Genomic DNA, 19,200 nt, shown 5'->3' on the forward strand with positions numbered 1-19,200 from the left:
CTAGCTTTCCAAACGGGTGGGCCACTTCCTCTCGCGGCCACTCCAGGCGCTCTAACTGGCACGAGCGCTTTTTCGTTGCTTGCGAGGAAGCGGCGGTTAAACACGATCATTATGGGAATTGTAGTTTTATGCGAAGTTTAGCAACCGGCTAACTACTAACTTCTCAACGGCTGTTCCTGCCTACTGTCGCCTACAACTTCAGAATGCAAAACGGGTTGGGGATAGATGGCGGAGAGCAATGACTGAGGAGTTTGATGAAGATGTGGTATTTGAGGTTTGTATCACCGCCGCTGTTTGTTATCGAAACTTGTAACTGATGCTTTGTCATACCTCGCGAGCGCCGAGGTAAATATAACGTTACACGTTGGGTTCCTGATTCATTAACGGCAGCTAGCTTACAGGGACAGCTTAGCAAGCTAGTAGGTAGCTAGCTTCACATAAGCAGCCGTTTGCCCTGTTGCCATGCTTTGACAATCCAAAACAAATCCACATATTTGGCTGGCTGCTAACTGTGTTTCTGCCAAGGAGCTTTGGTGGTCATGAGAGGGGCTGAGCTGAGCTAGTGTGCGCATTGTTGGCTTTTCATCATCACTAGACTGGTAGTCAGAGGTGGGGTGGGGGATGTCCAGATCCAATGCGTCGGTTCTGAAAAAAACCCTTCACAGACACACACGTAACTACATCTGGATGGTGACAACATGAGCTGCGACTTCGTGTGACAATGCATGTGAGTAGCATGTTATTATTTGACTATCTAGGCTTACAGTGTGTTATGGTGGGTGATAGTTAAATACATTAAACTGTGAAGCTCCTGTGCACCAGAGGCACCAAAACACAGCAGAGATGCTAAGAGTAATGTTTTCCAAGCGACAGAGGATCAGCAGCTGGTGGAGAACTGGGTCAGGCATCTTTTGGACAAATTCTAGCACGGGATGTTTTCCTTCCTCTCTGCTTATTTCATGGCTGGGTTGTGAGCTTTCTTTGTTCAGGGTAAGAAACAGCATCGCCTGTGTTTATCCCTGTATGAGAAGATAAGATTACGGTATTACATGATGAACTGTGCTTACATTTAGCCCAGTTTCCATGCAGGGGAGAAGAATTGAGGAGGGAATATTTGGTGCATGGAGAGGCTCAAAAGACAGTCCTGGCATCTGTTGATCTACAGATTCACATGTGAAGGCACTTAGGCTTTACAGTATTCCTCCCAGAACAGAAACTAAGCGGCATAGAGGAGAGATAGGGGATGTGGGTGAGGGTGGAGCCTCAATTTCAGCTGATGAATCCTGAGGGAAAGTAGACTGGGTTGACAAATCAGTGATGCTTATCAGAGTCAGGACACCTTTTGGATTCACACTGAGAAAAACTAGGGCAAAATCAGGATGAGTGTCAGCTCAGTCCACATCAGACTGATGATCACCACATTTTCTTCCTTTTTCTTCCTCTCCACTCATCTGATACTATTTTATCTGTCTCTTGCTCTCCACCCCCCCTCTTCTTCTCATCCACCATTCCTCAACTATTGCTCAATATGTTTGACTGTCTCGCTTTCTCTTTGCAGAACTCCCCTCTTTTCCAGTACCTGCATGATCTAGGGCACACAGACTTTGAGGCATGTCCAACGGCATCACAGGAGGAGGAATATGGCGGACAAGAGGGAGACCTCACCTCTCCTGATGAAGATCCACAGAAAAATTCAGTGAGTTCCTCCCAATCCTTGTCAGGATGTCACGCATGCCTGTCCTCTCGTCTAAAACTGTCCTCTTCTAAAGAAATTTTTTCCTTTCTTCAACTAATCAATTAGTTGATTTGACTGAGACATCAATCTAATCTTACCAATCTTATCTCAACTTTAACTTTATTGTCCCTTAGGGGAAACAAGGGGAAATTTGTCTCACATCCAAGTGAAACACAGAACGCACGCAGACTTGAACATAAAACATAATAAAATACATAAAACATATTACAAAGATGTGTAAAACACATACTAAACGAGCTTACATAAAGCAATGCATATTAGTGACAGCATACATAAACTTAAAACCTGGTGTACATCCAGGCATCATCCTCCGCCCAGTTATGAAATGGTTAAAACAACCATAAATCAACATTCAGAAGGATCTTATCTTAAAAGTCAAGTGCTCATAAGAGACTAACATCGTGTTTAGATTGACTAACTAGACATTTATAAAAAGCTCCAACTAATAATTGTTTTAATTATCAATCACATCAATTAATAATAAAACAGATAATTATTTATGATTTTCAATTAATCGACAAATTGTTTGGTCTATAAAATGTCAAATTGTGAAAAATGAGCCCATCACAATTTCCCAGAGGCTAAGGTGACATTTCCAAATAGCTTGTTTTGTTCGACCAAAATCCAAAAATATTCAATTTACTATCATGGAAGACTAAGAAAAGAAGCAAATCTACACTTTGAGATGGTGGAACATGTGAAGTGTGGGCATTTGCCATTAGTCAAATTGTTGCAGATTAATTTTCTGTTGATTGATTATTCTGGAGCGGCAACGATTAGTCTATTAATACATTTAAAAAAAAAAAATCTATTAATCATTTTAAGCCATTTTTTTTAAAGCAAACGTTCTCTGGTTGCAGGTTCTGTAATATGAGGATTTGCTGGTCTTCTCTGTTTTATATCATTGTAAACTGAATATCCTTTGGTTTTGGACAGTTGGTCGGACAAAACAAGACATTTGATGACGTAAGCATAGACTCTGGAAAATGTGAAGGCCGATTATTTTTTTTTTTTAACTATTCTCTGACTTTTTATAAACCAAACGATTCATTGAGAAAATGGTCTGCAGATTAATCAATAACGGGGCAGCTCTAACTAACTCCCGTCACTATTCAAACAGTCTACCTCCCTGACCTGGGGCTGTGTGTGTGTGTGTGTGTGTGTGTGTGTGTGTGTGTGTGTGTGTGCGCATGCACGTGTGTTTGTCACTGGTTGACTTGTACAGTCAGACAGAAAGTAATTAATTTGACTATTGACTCAAACAGTGACACATATTGGCACACAATCACCCACAGACCGTTATGAGCACTGGTTTATGTGCTTTGCTTCAGTCAGACAAGACATGGCAACAAGGGCTTCCTACACACAGATGCAGGTATTTTGCGTTGCATGTTCCTTACTCTGTAATCACACACAGCAGATTCCTTTTTAGAAAGAAAACCTCTCTCTCTCTTGCATCTCTCTCCTGCTGTTGTTCTGATTTTAGAAGAGATAGCCCAAATGCAATTACTGTGACCACACTCTGCTTTCTCTGCTGACATTGTATCTGCCTCTGTGAGCAGCCTCTTACGACTTGTGTGTGTGTTTTGCTGATATTCACATGTGTATGGATCTGTGTGCAGTCTGCAATCAAAGGAACTTGTGAACTTTGAATAGCTTTCGCATTAATCTAACCATTGATGACGGTAGTTTGAGTAATGTGTCCTGGCAAGCTAGGGATCACATGACACAACCTCTTGTCGTTCTCTCCCTCCTCTTGCGACGGGAAACGGTGTTGTGTTTGCTTCGTTCAGGAACTTTCCGTACGTGTCATGCTTCCTCTCTGGTACAATGTTGTTCTAAGGAGTTAAGGAGGATGAGGGATTCGGAAGAGACAGGAAAGCCTTTGGGTCGTCCCTCGGTGACCAGTTTCCTGGAGCTCAGATAAACTCGAGCAGAGGCAAAACACCTCATTCACGTAGACAGACCACAGTTTGTCTTTCTTTACATTACCAGCAAAAGGCAAAACTGTCTTACTGAACACAGCTCACGTACACCATTTGTGGTATGTACAGTATATGTAAATGTTCTTGTCGTGAAATGCTGATATGTTGGTAGTCATGTTAATTAATTTGTTTGTTGAAGCCGGTGAGATTTGAGTAACATAAAGAGGCACTTATGCAAGTGGGATGGTAATCGCAAAGGCTGCTGGTTCAAACCCCACAGACTGGTTTCCACAAAAGTTATTGGTGACAGTGAATAAATTATACGGTTCGCTCCTTCAACAATTACCTCCATGATGCCTTTGAGCAGCTGTTCTCGTGACCACCAGGACAGGGCTTTTATCATAGTCCCAGGTCAGAATTTGTGTAGCTGTGTGAACTGGAAATTGGTGTTAGATTGATTTTCCCTAAATAAATTAAAGGTTGAAAATAAAAGGTGTGTGTCTCAGACACGAGACAAAATACTGTTTTAATGGACTTCGGGACATAAACTAATGGCTAGACAAAACATGCCTCTGTTTGGTGTAATTTAATATAAAATTATTATTATATAACCATATTTGGTTTTCTTTGTGTAAATAAGCAAATAAATAAGCAAATAAATGATCATAACTGTACTTTGGAGAATAGCTTGTAACCAGCATAGGGCAGAAACTAACAATTTTCATTGTCAATTAATCGGCTCTAAACCAGCATGTCAACTGGTGCAAAGTGTCAATTCATTCTCAACTACTCCAATCCCTTCTCTCCTAATCTTTGTGTACAGTGTACTTGCTTTTAGGGCTGCAACTAATTATTATTTTCATTACTGATTAATCAGTTACTGTAGCCTGTAAAATGTGATAAAGATATTCAGTTCACAATGATATAAACCAGAGAAAATCAGCAAATTCTCACATTTGAGAAACTGGAACCAGAGGCATTTTTTGCTTGATAAATTAATTTAACAGTTAATCAATAATCACACATCAACACATAATCCCCTGTAAAACCACAACTAGTTGTTTTTACACTTAGGTTTTTGTATGGATTAAAAGAACATATAACGTGTTAATTAGTGAGCTTTAGAGGGGCTGGTAGGTGGATTTTGTTCCCAGGCTAGCTTTGTGTTAAGCTAAGCTGTCTCCTGGCTCTAGCGTTATACTGAATGGACAGATATGAGAGTGGTATCAATCTTCTTGTCTAAGTCTCAGCAACAAAGCCAAAGCCTGTCTGTGCTGAGTGTGTCCATTCTCTCACATAGTAGCAATCAGTCCAGTGTCTGGAAGCTGGAGTCTTCCCTGTGCGACTGCAGGAGAATACTGATGAACAAGAACTGACTGTGCCAGGATAGTAGTGAGAGTATGGGCATATGTGAGTTAATCTGTACATGGTTTACATCATCTCTGTGGGATTAGCCGCTTTGATACTACAGACTGAACAGAGTTGTGGCCTACTTTGAGGCTGATGACCAGTGTTGTGTGAACGCCCAGTCCTGAAGCTCAGTCTCCAATCAGTAATCAATACTAATGCGGCCTTTACACTAATAACACTTGTGCTTTACCCCCCAGAAAAGGGTCAGTTTGCAGACTGCCCAGTCTGAATCAATAACCAACATGCGTCTGCTGTGAACTGGAGCGCGCACACACTTCACAAGATGTTATGATGCTGGCTTTTACAGGATTCTCAGTTTTTTAATGTTTAACATTAACAGCAAACTAATGGCTGCGTGTGTCAACATTGAAGCCTTAAACCTCAACATACAAACATCTTTCAAAATGTGTCCCATTTTTAAACAAAGCATTTCATGGACGCCATGAAACACTCTAAGTAGATTAGTGAATAGTAGATCCTATTCATGATTAGGCATTACACTGTTTGGGATTTTGTTTTAGGCTCTTGGCACTTGCAAAAAAAAACTTGCAACATTTCAAACAGCCTGAGGTTTGTTATGAATTGAAATGTCAACACACTTTAAAATGTCAGGCACCATGTCACTCTGGTTGTGATTGGATGTCTCAGACTGTTTACAGAGGTGCTCGCAATGCAGAGACTCCAACGAAGCAAGAAATAAAACAGAAGTGTGTGTGTGTGTGTTTCTGTTTAGTGTCTCCAATGAAAGACGTACAAACTTGCTTCTTTTTCTGGAACTAAAAGAATCCTTCATTTCCGTCTGTCAACCATGTATTCTGAAAGGATAAAAGTTGAGTTTTATTGATGCCGAATGCGCTACTGAATGTGCTATAACATTCAGTTATAGCACCAAAATGGAAATTCAGCAAACGGAAACAGTTATGTGGTTTTTGTGCCCGGGAGTGAGTGCTTTTACAAACACACATTGCACTTATTGTTGTTGCCTGAAAGAGTTTGTCTCCTGGGATACTCCTTTGGACCGTGAGTGTGTATGTTTGTGAGTGCACATAGCTGTTATTTAACGGATGAGTGATTCCTGAGAAATAAACCTGTCTCACACACACACACACACCAAAATGACCGAAAGACTTGCAGGTGAATCATTTTAGTATTTTAATCTGGAATATATTTCAACTTTACTGACCTGAAACTGGAATGGAGCCGTTACTTAATTGACTGAATTATAACCTTTCCCCTGTGTGTGATTTGCAGGGAGGAAGCTTATGGAGACTGGCTAAAGCCTTTTGGAGATGGAGTCCGATTCACCAGGCGGCTGCAACTCGTAAGCTGGGGCAGCAGCTGGTAGGTAGAATGGGAAACAGAAAGGAATGCTGGCACTGAAACCAGCACCTTCACTCCATATTTCTAAAGGCATCTCTTCTTTTTAAGCACTTTTTTCACATGTTTCTCTTTTCTTGTAGGACTGTGTGTTCGGCCAGTACTCTGTGAGGTGCATTCTTGATCAGGACGTGCTGCTGCAGGAGGATGTGGAGCTGATCGAGCTGTTAGACCCGAGTCTGCTCACCCTCGGCTCGTCGCCCTCTGGCTCATCCAGCCGAGCGAGCACCCTGCCCAGACCAAGCCTCATAGCCAGACCCTCCCTATGGTACATTGTTAGGAAAGAAACACAGATGTACAGTGGATGGGCAGCACAAACAGAAACTATGGCCTCAAAAACAATAGTCACGACCTTTCTTACAAAATATTTAAATTATAATACTTTATTGACTTTGACTTTATTAATTCATGTGAGATCTGAATTTAAGCAGAAGTTTTCATCAAAGACCTGTAAAAGAAAATAAACGTTTGACAAAACACAGATGCAAAAGACTTGATCAAATAAAAGATGTGCAGAGCTTTGTAGGTTGGAGATGTTTTGGAACAGTATGATAAAACTAAGCAGCATGATTATAACACATTCTTTAAATGAATACTCCAGCAATTTAGTATTGCACTTCCATAAAGATGAGAACCTTGCGAGAGGCAGGTAAAAAAGACAATGGTCTAATAGATTCAGCAGAGATATCCTGACTTTAATTCCCTAGTGTCGGTAAAGCTTAAAATTTCCACAATGTGACACAATGGTGTCTTTTGCCGTGTTCACGTCATATCATTCAAACTGTAATTAAGAAAAGTGTAGTGGGAGAAAACCAGTTCACATCAACCAGCTCTTAAGTCAGAGATTTTCTGACAGCTTCGATATCTTCCACTTGGCAAAAAGAGCTGTTAACAAACCGGTGCCAACATGCTGCACAGCCACGCAGTTGCTATACACCATTTGTTTGTATCTGGTTTGATTTGTTAATAAACTGCAACAAATATGTAACACAACAAAAGTAGCTAATTTGGGCTATTTATCTGGTGTGACGACAAGGCTAGCAGTGTGGTGACCATTTTTGGAGTAATGTGTGAAAGCTCCCAAGTTGGAATAACGCCCACATCTTTCAAACGTCTCGCACACAGTTCATAACCCAGGCTTTCTATTGCACATTTGTAGTGCCCAAGCCCAAACTGAGATTACTTAATTAATTTAATGTCAGTATTTTTCTCAAACTGTAGAGAGCTCCTCTAGAGCCTCGGAAGACATGATACGTCTGTTTTCACTTAATAGTACTCCCTGTGACTTATAAATTAACTTGGACATGTAAAACTGATGTATTGTTCCTTTGATCCCGTCCCTACAGGGTTCTAAACTGTCAAATGAACAATTAATGGTTGCACTAATTAAAATTTCCTCCTGTTCTCCTCATTCAGGGACATGGCGGGGCTGGTCGGCCTGGCTGCAGTGCTGCTGGGTCTCTGCTCTGCATCTGAGGGCTTGTGGTCGCTGGCTGCAGCCCCGTGGGGCCTGGCACTGCTGGGCTGGGTGGGGCTGAGGGGGGTCATGCTGTGGAGACAGGGCCGCATGCAGAGAGCCGTCCACACACGGGCCACGCAGCTCCAGACTCTGGTCCACAACAGCAAGACTCTGACTGGACTGTCTCGCAAAGCCCTGCGTCTGGTGCAGGAGACGGAGGTCATCTCCAGAGGGTTCACCCTGTAAGTGTGCTCAATTTATGTCTACCTACATACATATCACCCAATCACATAATGCTAATCTGCATTTCCTATCATGTCTTCAGCTGTCACTGCTTGGTTCAAGCCTGCTTAGTTAATTCACACCTTTTGTTGGCAGTGTGTTAGTTTACTTACTTCCTCAGGTAGTGTGTCTACAGGTGTTTTATTATTTATGTTTGCACTTATTTTAGATTGCTATTTTTCTCTGTCTGTGTGTATAGCTTTAGCATTGTCTATAGAAAAAGCAGCATTATACTTCAATCGTCAAGTAAGTTAAAGGAATGTTTCGACATTTTAGGAAATACACTTATTTGCTTTTTTGAGTTAGATGAGAAGATCGATACCACTCTCATGTCTGTACAGTAAATATAAAGCTTAAGCCAGCAGCCTATCAGCATAGCTTAGCATAAAGACTGGACACAGGGGGAAACAACTAGCCTGGCTCTGTCCAAAGGTAACAAAATCCTGCTACCGGCACTTCCTTTTTACACTTCGGTTTTTATACACATTAAACAAATGAGATACGTGTTAATTATTGAGCTGTAGAGGTGCTGGTAGGTGGACTTTGTTACTTTTGGACAGAGCCAGGCTAGCTGTTTGCCCCTGTTTCCAGTCTTTGTGCTAAGCTAAGCTAACCTGCTACAGCTGTAACAAAGTCCACCTACCAGCACCTCTACAGCTCAATAATTAACACGTTGTATCTCATTTGTTTAATGTGTATAAAAACCGAAGTGTAAAAAGGAAGTGCCGGTAGCAGGATTTTGTTACCTTTGGACAGAGCCAGGCTAGCTGTTTGCCCCTGTTTCCAGTCTTTGTGCTAAGCTAAGCTAACCTGCTACAGCTTCATATTTACCACACAGACATGACAGTGCTATCGATCTTGTCATGTAACTCTCGGTAAGAAAGCGAATAAGCGCATTTCCCAAAATGTCGAACTGTTCCTTTAATAGCATGTCATATTGTCTTGTTCGTCACAGCTGCCTTGTGTTTTTAACACTCCTGTGTAGTGTTCATGTCTGAATTGTCTCAGTTTGTTGCCGTCGTCTTTAGTCATGTGGTGTTCAGTGTTGTGTGTGCCACCCTGCTTCTTTGGGACGTCTCCACAGTTGTATCACATTTCACTTGTCAAGTTTGCTCGACAGGGTGAGTGCGGCCAACTCCTTTAGCAGGGCGGGGCCGGGGGCGATGCCACGAGGCCAGCAGCTGATTGGACTGAGGAAGTCCCTGTACCGGTCGCTCCGCTCGGCCTTCAGAGCCTCGCGTAGAGCCACCTGTCACATGCTCAAGGCATATCCTTTACCTCGAGAGAAAGACTTAATAACTTGTGTACGTACGATACGTGTGTTGTCATGCTGGTTTGGCCTCTTTTGTAGGGACACAGGGGGTAACTATCCTGGATTTGGGGTTATTAGTGTAAAGCAGGCTGCATGAATACATACCTTATGTCCACAAAGACTTGTACTTTTTGTTGTTATAAACTGTCAGATAAAGGATAAATGATTCCTTCCTCTTCTTTCCCTATTATTAGTCAGGTCACCGAAAAGCAGTCAGCATCATTACATCTCCTCTAAATGTTCATATGTTCTACATCCCACTCTGCCTAAAAAGAAGTCCTGTCGTTTTCATAGTGCCTGCTTTCCATGTGTCTAGGGGTTTGGAATAGTGTGACCCATGCTTAAAGATACTCTCGCATCAAAAAGGAATCAGATATAAATATCTGGAGTGTGGAGGGGAAATATCTTGAGGGAAAATGTCATTGGGTTCTTGTCTTTTGAGGTTAACAGCTGTTACTTAGCAAGAGGAGAATGTTGATTCTTTGATGGCGAGGTTGGAAAGCCCAGGACCTCTTTTGAAGTCATCCATAGGCATAAACCCTTTACAGGTACAAAAATAGGTGCATACATTGTTTTCACATAAGTGTGATGTGTCCTTAACCCCTCCCAACGTTCCCTCTGAACTCTGAGATCGATAATGTGACCAACTATGTGTCTGCGGTGCCTCTGAAGGAGCTGGGGCTCGGCCTGGGTATTGAGCACCTGGGTGACGAGCAAGCTCAGGAGCTGACAGATGACTACAGCCTGCCTGCTCTGAAGGTAAGGTCTGAGGGTAAACACATGGGTGGACACTAGTACAGGAGTGGAAAGAGAAGAAAAGGTAAACCCTAGCAATAAAGGGTATGTACAATCCACAACCTTATTAATGTTCAGTTTGTCTAAATTTGATTACTACTATTTGAACAAACACTCACCGCATGAATGTGGCTGTAAAAAATTGTGTAGGTTTCTCCTTCAGTAACTTAAAGGAATAGTTTGACATTTGGGAAATCTGCTTATTTGCTTTTTTGCCATGAGTTAGATGAGAAGATTGATACCACTCTCATGTCTGAACGAAAATATGCTGCAGGAGCCGACAGTTTAGTTTAGCACAAAGACTGGAAACAGGGAGAAACAGCTAGCCTGGCTCTGTCCAAAGGTAACAAAATCCTCCATGAGAGCGGTAATGATCTTCTCAACTCTTGTCAAGAAAGCGAAAAAGCGTAATCTTAATCCACTTCTCTGCTGTCCATCTGTAAACTCAGTATCTTGCAAACACAGTTTTGTCACATATCCTACTGTTTAGGAGCATCAGAGATTTGAGTAGGGCGATAGCGTGACACAAAAGCAGTGTATTCATGAACTCACCTCATTTTGGCTCTTGAAGTACTGAAACAAGCAACAACTGGCAGGTAAAAACCTAAGTCAAAGAAAGGAATGGTACTGGTGCTAAGAGGAAGGGCTCATACCACATGCGTAAATGTTTAGCTTATACTTGTTGTTTTGTCCTAGGTGCTGTTCCAGTTGTGGGTGGGACAAAGCTCTGAATGTTTCCGTCGACTGGCTCTTCTCCTGTCACCCCGAAGAATAGAGGAGCCAGAAGAGCGGGGACCCAAAAGAGACACCTCCTCTCTTCCTCCCCCGCTGCACCAGTCCATCGCCGCAGTGACTGAGCCCCTCCATCACGCTCTGGGCAGCTGCCTCGGCGAAGTGCAGCGCAGCTACGACTTCCACCGACACTTTGAGACCCAGCTGAGGACGACGGGCTCTGACAGGACAGTGAGAGCCAGGGAGAAGTGCCGAGAGCTCAACACCCTGCACACCTCCATCCGAAGCCTGCAGCTGCACCTCAAGGCCCTGCTCAGCGAGTGAGACACACACCTGTCTCATATTTGCATAATTGGCATCAAAATGTATTTTTTTTTTAATATATATATATATATATATATATATATATATATATATATATATATATATATATATATATATATAATATAATATATTTAGACATTTTATACCTTTTATTGGAATCTGATAGAGAGATGACAGTAAAGGATAATGTTGTAGATGGTCAGCACCTTAACAGCCAATGCCAGAGACCTTAACAGTCTCCGGCATCAAAGTTTATGGTTATGACCACACATAAAAGCCATTACAAGAAAGGGTAGTGGAGATTTAAAGACCAGCAGGTAATCACTTAAATTCTGACGCTCTGTACCCCCATTTCTGTCTGAATTTGAAAGTTTATGAAACTGATTAACATTAAGACAGAAAACTATGAAGCTAAACTTAAAGCAGCCAAGTCTAGCTTCAGATTCTTTTGCACTCTGTTTCATGTCATGGCAACTTAACATAATGTCGTGAAAACATGTCTCCGGGAGTCACCTGCTTAAAATTTTACACTTTGAATCTGTGTTGTCAGCATTCCTCCTCCTCTTCTGTTTTTGATATTGTCAGGATGATCATCCTGGAAGACGACCTGGAGAAACTGATGGTGTCCAAGGAGCCGACGGAGTTGACATTTGAGGGCTACCAGGACCTCAGTGACCGGCTGCATCAGCTGCATCCTCACATGCAGGCCAGCGCCGGCTGCTGGGAGGACACCATCAGCCAGGTGGAGCGCATGCTGAGACGGGCCAACGCCTGTCCAGGTGAGCTAGGACGAACACGCACACAAGCTACTGATAATAAAATTTTATTTTTATTCTTCTCAGAGTAAAATGTTATAAAGGACAGTGTATAACAATCACTATAACAGCAATCACAGCAACAGTGAATGTAGTTGTAACACTGACATTTTAATAGCAACAACAACTCTAACAATATGAAGTATGATAACAATAAGCATTCATTTTACTAACAATAAAAACATCTTGAATGAATAGTTCGACATTTTGGTAATATACTGGTTTCCATATTTACACAGGGCCTATTTTTAACTTAGACTTCCTCCTTCCTTTACCATGACTCCAGACTATTGCCAGTCATGGAGGAAATAGCTCCTTCAGAATATAGGACAAGAAACAGACCAACCAGAACAGGACAGTCAACACAGTCAACACAGTCACCGAGCTCCAATACCATGTTGTTGAGGTCACCTGTTTTTTGTTGCAATAACGACAGTCCGCACCATTTCTGCAGGCAATGCTGAGGGTCTGGAGCAGTGTGGTCCCCCTGTACCCGAGGTTCCTGCTCCTCCTCCATCCTACCCATTGATCCTGGACAGAGACCCTGTGCCAGAAGAGCTGGTAAGATGAAATGTCCACCTTGCACCTGACATCTTGTATTGTGTGCTTATATTGACACCAAAATTCCCTCACCACAATAAAGATTTCTGTACATGTCCCTAGTAATTTAAAATTAAATTAAACAACTTGTCTCAGTAATTCTCCATCCCTTGTGTCCTCCTGATCTGTTTCCTGCTGTTTCATTTGAACCAGGAGTGGGAGGCCTATGTGTCCGACTCAGACTCTGACGGTGAAGGCAGAGGGTCTTGGTCCGACATGTTGTCACCGGAGGAACGGGAGCGGCAACGCCGGGAGAGGGAGGAGTCCCGTCGCGTCCTGTCAGAGCTCAAAGCTGTGCTGGGCTTCCGTGCGTCAGAGGGGGAGAGGATGAAGAGGAAGCAGCTGCTCTTTAACGACCAAGGTTTGCACCGACCCATGTCACCTCTCTCCTGCGATCATTTAAACATGAGGACATTTGAGGTTGACTGGTGGGGATTTCGCTCATATTGTGCAAAGCAACCTCACCAAGACAAAGTATGAATTAAAATTAAAAAATGTAGTAGTAATGTAGTAATCCCTACATCGCTACTGAGTTTTTCCAAATACATGACATATATGACAACAAGGTGGAGTAGCTGTTTTCCAGTCTTTGAGAATAATTTTTGTTTTCTGGCTAGTACTCTTCCCATCATCAAAGCTGAGTGTATATGAGAGGGAAGCGATAAAGTCTTCCAAGCATCCGAAAATAACAATGTGTGTCTGTGGGAAAGTATATTTCTTTTATATAAATTGGAAAACAGGTTAAAAAAATATTAGAACAATGAATCTAACCTTGGACACTTCCAAAATAAATAAGTCAGAGTTCCTTCTTTGATTTAGCATCTGTTATGAATTTAAGACGCTGAAGGATAACATTTGGAATGAGGCTGGTTTTATCTGGAATTACATGGGGGTTATTGATTGTAGATTTTCATCTCCTCTAAAAATGTAATTCCATCTTTCTCCCAGATTTTTATTACTAGCAAAATCTTTAGACTAGGGCTGCAACAAACGATTATTTTCATTATCACTTAATCTGCAGATAATTTTTTCAATTAATTGATTATTCTTTTTGTCTACACAATGTCACAAATTAGATATATTAGATATTTATGTTACAGTGATACAAAACACAGAAAAGCAGCAAATCCTCACATTTTAGAAGCTGCAACTACAGAAAGTTTTAAATTGTTTTGCTAGAAAAATTAAGTAAACAATTTATCAAAATAGTCACCGATTAATTTTCTGTTTTCAGCTCCACTTCAGACCATGTTGTCATTCAACTTTCAGGAAGATGGTGGTAATAATAGAGGGTAGTTGTATGGACTTCCCTTTCCATATTTAGGCCAGGTGTAGGAAATTCAGTGAAGGGAAGTAAGTAGAGCGTATCTGCACACATTTAGGAGGAGCTATTGACAGAAATGGAATATGATATTCATAAGTATGTTTTCATTAGGCCGCCATGTTGCACCGCCATGTTTCTACAGTAGCCCAGAATGGACAAACCATTCACTGGCTCTCGATAGGGCCTTTCGCGAGTTTCGTAGCCACCGTAGTTTCTCCTACACGCTTGGAAGGAGAGGGTGAGGCGAGCGGAATTCAAATGGTTGCAATCTGCAATTTCACCGCTAGATGCCACTAAATCCTACACATCGTAGAAAAGGTTTCAGTCGTAGTCATCTGGACACTGTTTTCAGAATCAAGACATTTCGGCTCCCATCCGGAATTGTGGAACGCCATTTTAATTGTGGAAATGGTCTGAGAACTCAGAAATTTAAGCTAATCTGTGTTACTTAAGCCCTGCCCTCAGGGAGGAGTCTTCCTGAGTGTCTGCTGTTTACCCTGCCTAGTTTCACCTGAAACTGACCTTCTTTTGTTTCCATGATGGCCCAGTAATCAGTAATTAGGCCTATTGTTTTCTGGCTGCACCTCCCTCATCACTGTTAAGTACCTGATTAGCATATGATTGGCTTGACCATGGTGATAATACACTGTGATAGATCGTTGGCAAGTTGAATCTCAGACCACCATTTCTGTTTAACGAGGGGTTTTCTTTTTTCACAAAAATGGCTTCTTTGACTCCTCTTTCAAACCAACTCTTCTCTCTACTTAGAATCTTCACCTCGCTGTCTTCAAATGTGTGGTTTGTAGCTTTTAGATGCAAATGCACGCATGCGCTCTGCAATCCCGAGTTAGCGTGTTGTCTGTGCTGATAAAGTCTTGATTCTGATGACTACGACTGAAACCTTTTCTACGATGTAACACTCCTGGACGAATGAGGGACTACACCGTCTAAATCCTACGCACTGGACCTTTAAAAGTTTATTGAACTAAAACAAGCAGCGTTTCAACTCTACAGGAACAAAACATTGCCTGTTTAGGCCAATAAAGTTTTGGTCGCTGTATTCCAGTGTGTGGATACTCTTTACTTTCTCCTCTAAAAAAAATTTAATAAAAAACTGTGGGAAGAAGGCTGCATCTAACGATTATTTTCATTATAGATTAATATGGCAAAGTTTTTTTTTTTCCCATTAATTGATTTATCGTTAAGTGGAAAATGGCCATCACAAGTTCCAAGAGCTCAAGGCTCGTTTTGACTGACCAACAGTCCCAAACACAAAAATGTTCAATTTATGATGATATAATAATTAGAAAAGAGCAGCAAATCCTCACATTTGAGAAACTGGAATCAAAAAATATTTGGTCATTTTTCTTGATAAATCACAAAAATCACTCAATTATAATTGTTGACAATCATTTGAGTAAATGTTTCGGCACTAGTGTGAAGTCCAGTCAAAAGCTTGATGTCACTGTGGGTACTTTTCACTATTTTCTAACATATTATAGAATTAATTGATTAGTTGAAATCAATCTGTAGATGAATCTAATGAAAATGATTTATTAGTTGTTAATCCAGTCAAACTGTTGCATTATAGAGAAATAAGTTTAAAGGCTTCCCAAAGACAATCAGTGTACTATTAATCAATTACATCATATTTGTAATACAAGGTTAAAACTAGAAACCAATGGATAAGTTCAACCCTAATTTATACATTTCTTCTTCTTTCTTGCAGCTGCCGTGACGCCTTCAGCTCACAGTGAGAGTTCAGATCATGCCACAAAGCTGCCAGATGCTCCAACTTCTCTGGGATCGGTAGAAACTGGCGATGAAGAAGGAAACCACCTTTCAGAGTGCTCTGCAGGAAACGAAGGGGAGGAAGGGGAAGGAAGAGACGACAGGGTGAGACCTGAACCCTCCACAGAGCCGGTGATGGAGTTCAGCTGTGGTTTGGAGACGAAGGAAGGGGACTTGGGAGGAACTTCGGTCTGTACAAGAGGAGGAGGAGGAGCGTCCGAGCTGCACCAGTACGACGGTGTCCTGGAGGAGGCGGAGAGCCAGAACGGTCTGGACTGCTTCCTGATGCCTAAAGTCCCTGCTGTCTCTGTAATGGACAGACTGACGGAGATCCACGGCTCAGAGGCTCTCAGCTTCAGCTCCGCCCTCGCCGCTCAGGTGGCGGCGCGCTCGCACTCGCTCATCAACATGGAGGAGCAGACGTTCGGAGATGATGAGGAGGGAGATGAAGAGGAGAGCGACAGACTGACCCCTGAGAAGGACTGAAATTAAACCTTGCTGCTTTAATCAAGCACTGAGCAGAGACTGTATTTATGTCTGATTGTCTGGGTGTCTTTTATCGATGGGTCTGCGTTACATCTTAACTGTTTCTGGTGTCGAGGTATTTCAAATTTACGCCACTCTCTATTACCCATCCGTCCATTTTACTGTACATTACCCACGATTCTTACTGCTCTTTTGCTGTTAAAACTCAGGTACCAGAACCACTAAAACAAAACATGACCTTACAGTGTTAAGGTCAGAAGACCAGAATGTCTGCAGTTTTACTTGGTGACATCCACATAGTGTATAACAAGTGATTGGCTCCAATACATAAAAAATGTATGTATTTAATTGCAGTTTTCTCATGAGTTACTGTAATCAAAGCAGTCCAATGTGAGTTACTGTCAGGAAGTGTTGGGCTGGAGGAGTGGAAAGGTTGAGAGATACAGTGGTACTTCTGTGTTCAGACAGAACGCGAAGATAGACGCGAATTCGCCCAAACAAAGGCCTGTCCGCTGAAAACATTTTATCTTGAGCGGAAAACTCGAGCTTATCCCGGGACTTTATGAAACATACAGAGATGAGAGGAAAGGGGGAGAGAGACACATACAGGCACACTCCCACAGACATCAAACATCAGTGCGTCCGTTTCTAGCTAGCTTACAGCTAAGCTAACGTCTGTAATGTTACAGTTGGCTGGTGGTGGAAGAAGTATTCAGATCATTTACTTAAGTAAAAGTAGTTATACTATATTATATATACTCTGTTACAAGTAAATGTTTGCATTCATGATCCAACTGAACCTAAATACTGCTGGCAAAATGCAGTTAAAAGTATTAAAAGTAGAAGTTATGCATAATGGCCCATTTCAGAGTGTTTGTTAAACAAACAAACTTAAAAGTAATGTTTTTTCAGGACTTCAGGAGCTCAAAATTGTACTTTAAGTACAGTACTTGTACTAGTAAATGTAATTGTTACTTCCACAACTGCAGTTGGTATATTGGATGTTTTGGGCGGATAAACACACGGGCCAGCAAGTTCGCGCGAATGACGCAAGGCGAACATTTGCTTCGCTTTCTATCTGAACGCTCCTTAAGCAGGTTGAGCCCAGCTGACTTTAATTCTTACAGGCAGACAGATACAAACAAACCCACACAAAGTGAGGGAGCGGGAGCTCTGCAAGAAGAGGAAGTTAAATGCTATTTTTACTATCAGTGCTTTATTTTTGTCTGTGGGGTGACCACACATTTACAATCCTTGACGTATTTGAAATACAACACTATTGTATCGAAGAACAACTCATGACTGAAACAATCCCATTATTCAGTGTCTGTGTTTACAGGGTCACATTCAGCGGGAAGATCAGGAAGACTTGTTAATGACTTGACACTTTATGGATTCAGTGAACTGTTCTGCTGTGAGGTTTAACATCAAATACCTGTACGGGTATAGTAATTTAAAAAAAAAAAGTTGATTTTCTCTCATGTGAGGGCAATCTATAATATATTTCATATGAAGTTGCTATAAGAGTCTGACAGCCCTGATGTATGCCCCCCCCCCCCTCCTCCTCCACCACCTTCCCAGTCTTTCTTGCCACCATGTCTGCCTTGTCCTGACCCCTCCTGCACCCTCTCTCTGGGTCGAGGTCTACCCCCTCCTGCATTTTCCAACGTGAAATAAAATACCATTCTGGAAGTGTTCGTTGTATCCTGAAGTCTTTTCTGACGCTCATGTTTCAGAGGCTTTCGCCGCTGGGGGGGCAAGAAACCAGTTCTGTGAGTTACTTGATATGTTTTGTGGGATTTTGCATTTGTCTCACCCACAACAGCTGGTGCTCCCCTTTAAAGCCACTCCTGCCTGTGGAGACTTACATACAGACCTGATGGACTGGAGTAGTCCTGAAGTGGACTAAAGACTTAACATCTAAGTGCCCCTGTCTTGGGATTTAATACATTTAAGAAGGGAAACACCATATTTCAGTAACTCTAGCTCTGACATTTTAATTCGGCATCATCTTAGGATTTGACTCCCACTAAAGACACCCATACTGAAACTGTCTTTTCTATGAAGACAACGAAATGTGCATCAAGTGGTACATGCTTCTAAATATAAAGGACCACACAACTTAATTAGTGGCGTTATTTTATCAGGTTGTTTACTGTTATAGCTTTGCCATCTAGTGGTCAGTTGTGTGACTGCCACAGGTGCTTGTGGCAATAATGCAGGATTTTTTTTTTTAGCATGGGTGATAATTTGTGCCAGCATCTCCAACTTCAAATATTTTTATATTTCTGTGTAGTAACTAACATTATATAAATAACCATATATAATGTTATGTTCTGTTTTAGTAATAAACGTTCCTTTTATTTATTTTTGCTCACAGATCACAGCTTTAATCCATTTGGTTTTATATAACCTAACTTCTGATATTGTTATTTACATCATATTGATGATATTGTGATCAGTGCAGTTTATTTATACCTCTCCACAGGTTATTTCCTCATTAGGCTCACTGCTCAGTGCACAAGCTCCCCTTCAGCTGATTAGGCATGTTTTACTTTGTGCTGCCTTCAAGTGCTCCCATTAAGATCCGATTTCGGGGTTACGTTTTTATAAGTCCAGTTATGAATGTTATCAAATCTTTTTTGATGGGATTTTAAAAATATAATACACCTGTACCAAAAATGGACTCTTTTAAGATGTTGTTTTATTTTACAATAAACAGTATTTCCCATTAGAGCAGAAAGAAGAAGAAACTGTGACACAGAATCTTCTTTTTGATGCAGGTTTGCATACTAAAACATACATTTAATTC

At 41.5% G+C, this 19,200-nt stretch overlaps 1 protein-coding gene across 3 annotated transcripts; it reads left to right on the forward strand.

The window, feature by feature from the left end:
• Positions 1-80: 80 nt before the first annotated feature.
• vezt (vezatin, adherens junctions transmembrane protein) lies at positions 81-18,085 on the forward strand. Of its 3 annotated transcripts, none has more exons than XM_044186873.1 (12): positions 81-274; positions 1,559-1,696; positions 6,343-6,432; positions 6,552-6,736; positions 7,885-8,169; positions 9,318-9,476; positions 10,133-10,280; positions 11,013-11,368; positions 11,958-12,151; positions 12,642-12,748; positions 12,941-13,148; positions 15,841-18,085. In XM_044186873.1, exons 1-12 carry the CDS (start codon positions 239-241, stop codon positions 16,386-16,388), a joined length of 2,454 nt encoding a protein of 817 aa, XP_044042808.1. In that variant the 5' UTR covers positions 81-238; the 3' UTR covers positions 16,389-18,085. The 3 variants fall into 3 exon arrangements, with proteins under 3 accessions (XP_044042808.1, XP_044042810.1, XP_044042811.1); XM_044186875.1 differs by having other exon boundaries at positions 9,330-9,476; XM_044186876.1 differs by lacking the exon at positions 81-274 and adding an exon at positions 387-727.
• The last annotated feature ends 1,115 nt before the right edge of the window (positions 18,086-19,200 follow it).

The sequence above is a fragment of the Siniperca chuatsi genome, linkage group LG23, assembly GCF_020085105.1.
Source record: "Siniperca chuatsi isolate FFG_IHB_CAS linkage group LG23, ASM2008510v1, whole genome shotgun sequence".
Taxonomy (NCBI): domain Eukaryota; kingdom Metazoa; phylum Chordata; class Actinopteri; order Centrarchiformes; family Sinipercidae; genus Siniperca; species Siniperca chuatsi.

What these genes read in the sequence shown, in the direction of transcription:
- vezt (XM_044186873.1), top strand. Translation starts at nt 239, where the DNA reads ATGACTGAGGAGTTTGATGAAGATGTGGTATTTGAG. An exon ending in GTAAGCTGGGGCAGCAGCTG is followed by an intron (nt 6,433 to 6,551) that starts GTAGGTAGAATG and finishes CTTTTCTTGTAG; the next exon opens with GACTGTGTGTTCGGCCAGTA. An exon ending in ACGGGCCAACGCCTGTCCAG is followed by an intron (nt 12,152 to 12,641) that starts GTGAGCTAGGAC and finishes CCATTTCTGCAG; the next exon opens with GCAATGCTGAGGGTCTGGAG.